This window comes from Nicotiana attenuata, unplaced genomic scaffold, assembly GCF_001879085.1.
Source record: "Nicotiana attenuata strain UT unplaced genomic scaffold, NIATTr2, whole genome shotgun sequence".
Lineage (NCBI taxonomy): Eukaryota > Viridiplantae > Streptophyta > Magnoliopsida > Solanales > Solanaceae > Nicotiana > Nicotiana attenuata.
Window position 1 is genome coordinate 149,719 of NW_017672614.1, and position 5,976 is coordinate 155,694.

At 36.7% G+C, this 5,976-nt stretch overlaps 1 protein-coding gene across 1 annotated transcript; it reads left to right on the top strand.

The window, feature by feature from the left end:
• The first annotated feature begins 4,478 nt into the window (after nucleotides 1–4,478).
• LOC109213862 (MADS-box protein JOINTLESS-like) lies at nucleotides 4,479–5,051 on the top strand. Its single transcript, XM_019377701.1, has one exon. It carries the CDS (start codon nucleotides 4,479–4,481, stop codon nucleotides 5,049–5,051), a length of 573 nt encoding a protein of 190 aa, XP_019233246.1.
• Nucleotides 5,052–5,976: the final 925 nt, after the last annotated feature.

Genomic DNA, 5,976 nt, shown 5'->3' on the forward strand with positions numbered 1-5,976 from the left:
TCGGAGTGTTTTGGGAAACTTGGCCACTAAATGAGAGTTTAAGTTTTAGAATGTAGATGTAGTCGGAGCAGTGTGAAGACGGCTCCAGAATGGAATTCCGTCGATTCTCTTAGCTCCGTTGGGTGATTTCGGGCTTAGGGGCGTGTCCGGATTGTGTTTTGGAGGTCCGTAGCCTAATTAGGCTTGAAATGTCGAAAGTTGAATTTTTAGAGTTTTCGGGCCAATAGTGAATTTTTAATATCAGGGTCGGAATCTGATTCTGAAAGTTGGAATAGGTCCATTGTGTTGAATGTGACTTGTGTGCAAAATTTGGGGTCAATCGGACATGGTTTGGTTGGTTTCGGCATCAGTTGTACAACCTTGGAAATTCAAGTTCATTAGGTTTGTATTGGAGGGCGATTCATGGTTTTTGCATTGTTTGATGTGATTTGACGGTTCGACTGAGTCTATATGATGTTTTAGGATTGGTTTGTATGTTTGGTTGAGGTCCCGGGGGCCTCTGGTGAGTTTCGGATGCATAACGGAATCGAACTTGAACTTCGGCAAATTTCTGATGTGCTGAACCTGTTGGTTTCGCACCTGCAGATGTTTGACCGCAGGTGCGGCGCCGAATAAGCGTCTTGGTGACCGCAGATGCGGTCTGAGGCATGAGGATAGTTGGTCGCAAATGCGGCCCAAGGACCGCAGATGCGGCTCCACATCTGCGAGGAATGGAGCGCAGGTGCGGTGCTTGGGGACTTAATGAATTTCCGCAGGTGTGGAGCCCCAGCCGCAGAAGCGAGACTGCAGGTGCGGTGGACCCCTCGCAGAAGCGGAAATCACTGGGAAGAAAAGAGTGAAATCGAGGGTTTGAGTTCATAACTTCAAAAAAATTGATTTAGTGCTCGGTAGAAGGTGATTTCTTGAGAGAATTTGAAGGAGAACTATTGGGTAACGAATTCTACCTCTAATTTGGTTCTAATACATTAATCTATTGTTGTTTTTCACATCTAAGAATTTGAGTGGAAGAATGGGGACTTGGGGGAAAATATTCCCAACTGAGTTTTTCGGTTTTGATCGGGTTTTAGTTGTTGGAATTGAGTAATTTTTGGACGAGTGATCTCGTGAGTGAATGGGTGTTCTAAATTGGTAACTTTTACTCATTTCTGAGACGTGGGCCCGGAGAGGATTTTTGTCCGTCTTTTTAATTTATCGCCATAGCTTTAAATTCATTAGTTAAATTAGTTTCTTGTAGTTTTATTTAGGTTATGTAATTGATTTGATTAGATTTGGGCCACTCGGAGTTGGATACTCGTGGCAAGAGCGTGTTGTCGGATTGATATTGAGCTAGTTTGAGGTAAGTGGCTTGCCTAACCTTGTGTGGGGGAAATCCCCTTTGGATTTTGGTACTGTTGTTATATGAATGCTATGTACGTGAGGTTACGAGTTCGTGCATGTGCTAATTGTTGAAAACCCACGTTTTCATTAAGTAAATATATATGTTTTTCCTTCAATTGAGCAATACTAGTTTTAGAAGCTCCTATTTAGCTTAGGAAAGCATGATTACGTGACTTAACCGTCTTAACTGCTTACTTGAATTCCGTGTAACATGTTTAGGGTAGAATTACTTGTTTTCCTTAATACGAACTTGTATAGAACTGTAAATTTCCTTGTTGAGGTTGTTGTGTATTTACTTTGAGACTACGAAACGGAATTCCGGGAGATCCCCTTGCATGTTTACTTTGGGATTACGGGACGGTATCGCGGGAGATCCCCATGTACTGGATATTTATTTTGGGACTACGGATCGGTATTCCGAGAGATTCCCCTGCACATCTACGATTTGGACTACGGGACGGTATCCCGGGAGATCCTCTGCACATTTTACGTTTGGGACTACGGGACGTTATCCTGGGAGATCCCCTGTTGCTATCTCTGTGTACTCAGCTATGTCTTTCTGTGATTTGATCCTTATTGACTGTTAGTAATTTAATTATATTGTCGCATTTCCTACTGTTTTACCTTGTTATGTATATAACCAGTAGGGCCCTGACCTTCCTCGTCACTACTCGATCGAGGTTAGGCTTGGCACTTACTAGGTACCGCTGTGGTGTACTCATGCCCTTTCCTGCACATGTTTTTCGTGTGCAGATCCAGGTTCTTCTGCTCAGCCATACTATCCGTGAGGCGAGGCGATTCAGAGACTTCGAGGTATATCTGCCGCGTCTGCAGACCTAGGAGTCCCTCTCTATTCTCCCTTCAGTTATAGACTTCTTGTATTTTTCTTTCGTTTAGACTTCTAGAGTTAGAGCATTATGTATTTCTTCAACTTGTGATTCATGAGATTCCGGGTTTTGGGAGTGTTATTATTGGTCGAGAGTGTTATTATTGTATATGTTGAGTGGCATTTTAGACACTTCATTTATATTTATCTGTTAGTTGGCTAGTTTTGTACTTTTAATTCCTTTTTTCCGCTAATTGTTAGGCTTACCTAGTCGTAGAGACTAGGTGCCGTCACGACAGTTCATGGAGGGAGAACTTGGGTCGTGAAAAATAGAATTCGTGACTCTGCTGTACTACCTAATCTTGGGAGGATTGTTGCGATTATTGTCGCGTAGGCTTGTTTCACCTTTATTTCGGTATTTATATAAATCTATGTTTTAAAAATATCATATTAATTTGTTAACTGTTGTAAGTGATCGGCTCAAATAGTTTTGAAGACTAGGTTCCTTAATGTGGGATTTTTAGTCGTGACATTTATAGTCGTTCCATTCTATTTGAAATATAAAAAATATGAGTATCCAATACCGTATTATTTTTCCTAGTATTTTGTGCTTTTGTCATCAAATTGAGAAGATTCTTTAATATATACTACGTGATACGATATGGTAAGCTATTATAATTATATAGTGCTGACCGTTGCATGATTAAATTTATTCTAATCAGAAAGAAAACATTGAGATTTATTTGGCAATTGTTCTATTTAATTTTTTTTCTCGAATTGCTTTAATGAACATTCACAAACAAATTTGTGATACTTTAACACTGTTGGATAGTATGGTGAGTATACATTAGCAATTTAATTAAAGAAAATACTAATTTTTAAATAAGGTAAGTAACATTATAATTAAGGAAATTACATGAATGGCACCCGATTCGATTACCTTGATAGGTCGTTCTACGACATTGTTGTCTGGTGATGCGAGTTATTCGCAAGATCACGAAGAGGTGGAAGCATTACGAAAAGAAGTTGAAGAGTTGAAGGAGGAACGGAAAGAAGATCGCGCAAATTTTAACAAATTGCAGAGTCTAATGGAGAAATTTATGAGCGGACGTCCGTTTGGTCCTTTGAATGGCGAGGATGGCAGGGATATTGAGTTTTAGTTTGTTATGGTCATGATGTTTGAGACATTATTATTTGTTGTAGTTGGATGTTTAGACTTGGTAATATTTACACTTGACTATGATTGGAATATTTTAGATTAGATTGAATGGTGAATGTTTAACTCTTTTTGGATGTTTTATTTACAAATATTTATGTTTTGCATTTTATGGATTTGATTAGTTGCAATGGTGGATTGATTGGTTGTTTTATATTTTAATTGGTAGGTGGTACTACTTTAATAGAGCTGGAATTTTGCAAAAAATTTCCAGTTTTCCGACTTATTTCCGACCATAGTAGTCGCAAAATGCATCAAAATATTCCAGATTCAGGAACATCTGCGACTAATGTAGTCGGAAATATAAATAAATAAATAGTTTTAAATTAGATTTGCGACCACGGTAGTCGGAACTATAAATAAATAAATAATTTTAAATTCGATTTGCGACTACAGTAGTGGAAAAACTCAAATAAAATTAAATAATATTATAATTATATATACCGTCTGCGACCGAAGTAGTGGAAAAGCTAATATAAAATTAAAATTTAATTTAACCTGTTTGCGATCGCGTCAGTCGAAAACTTTGCCACATTTATTAGTCGTTTTTCTATTTTGCCTTAGCGACCGTTGTACTCGCAAATTACGGACGGATTCGGTCGCAAACTATTTCAGACCAGCTATTTTACAACTACGACTTTTCGGTCTGAATGTAGTTGGAAATTAGCATTTTCTGACCACTTTCTGACCTTTTTTGCGGTCACAAAACAGCCATTTTCTAGTAGTGTTAAACTGATATGCTGATTTCATAAATGTTCTACCATAAAAGGTAAATACATAAAAGAATGTATAGCTTAAATTGGGATTATATTTATCTTTCAACATATACAACTAAATTATTACCTCAATAAAAGTGTGAACACCCAATTTTCCAATTATACACTTATTTATATGTTATTACCATGTCTGGATATGATAGATGGATTTTCTATATATGTCCTAAAAGTAGGTCATTGAAAGATATATAGCTGCCCTCGCAAGCCTCCATATATACTTTATTTTATACCTTTAAACTTCCACAGTTGAAATAGAAAGTGTATTTTAGGTCTTTCCTGAAAAATGGTTAATGAGCATAGAAGATCAGTTGTTCTTCAAGAAAGGATGGAAACTTTGTTTAAGAAAGCAGAAGAGCTATCTGTTCTATGTGATGTAGAAATTGGTATTATTGTTTTCAGCCCTGATAAAAAAAATGCTGTATATGAGTGGCCATCAAGAGATAAATTTAAACAACTCTTGATGAGATATCTAGATAAACCACTGGTAGAGAGGCTTAAGAAGTTGACAACAAATGAAATGTTCCTCATGAAAGAGATGGATGCTAAGATGAAGAAAATTGAGCAGCAAAAAACTGAAGAAAAGGAAATGGAACAGCTATTTAGCCAGTTATATCTTGGGGAAAAGACTGTCTTTGACCTGGATAAAAGACAACTTATAGGTGTTCGTAACTTCGCTATAAAGGCGGAAGAGAAGGCCGTTAAAAGGAGAATACAACTCAAGTTACAAGATCAACGTCTTTCGTCACCAATTGATCGGATACCACTTCGAGTGGCTCCACTTAATGTACAGGATCAACGTCTTCAGTTACCTGTTGATGATCCTTTAGCTCTTCGATTGGCTCCTCCCGAGAATTAATCAATATGGTTAATCACAATCAGATATTAGCGCAACAACAATCAAAAGTTTATTTGATGTGTTCCATTTCTCTTTAATGTATCTTTGCTTCTTTTGGTTTCTTATTTATTTTGTTTTCTATTTAGTAATAATTGTCGTCCAAAAGTCACTTTATAGTTCAGTTTTGCAAATGAAGAGTAGTGTTATATATACAATTTCCAGATGAAAAAATTGCATGAATACCTAGTTTCGGATTTTCAGATGCAAATCGGCCAGATTATTTTCTTCAATAAAGAGACCGAGTGCTATATAGCACATATAAAACATTGGCATTTATTGTACCTAACATGGATAATAAACATCCTACATAACATTTAAATGTATCTTAAAACTACAACATTATCTTGTGAAATCTCAGTGCACTTTAAATGACTACTAATCCAGTTATACATACTAGAAAAAAAAAAAACATTATATGGTCAACAAAACATTAATAAACTAATTAAAAAAAAAAAGAGGTTGCTCGAGGTCATTGTTTTTACTCATTTGGTCAACAAAACATTAATAAACTAGCTTATATTCACAAATTAGTGGGAAAGAAGTGTGAGTTAATTCAAAGTAGAGAGATTAGCCGAGATCTTCCTATGCTATTTTTCTTGTTAATTTCAAATTAAATCTTCCATGTCTATAAATAAACAACCACTGTAAACTTGTGATACTTAGTGGAAGAATGAAGCAACCGTACGCGTTCCTCCTTTCAGGCTCTAATAATTCAAAAATATATAAAGAGAATGGAAAATATTTTTCAAAACTTCTTCTCAACCTTCCCACCCTAATACCTACCCTCACCAATCCACCACAGACCCACACACCCAACCCACCCAACGCCTACCATCCCCCTCTCACCTACAAGGTTTTTTATTAAATTTCATTTTTTTCCTTCACT

What these genes read in the sequence shown, in the direction of transcription:
- LOC109213862 (XM_019377701.1), top strand. Translation starts at nt 4,479, where the DNA reads ATGGTTAATGAGCATAGAAGATCAGTTGTTCTTCAAGAAAGGATGGAA.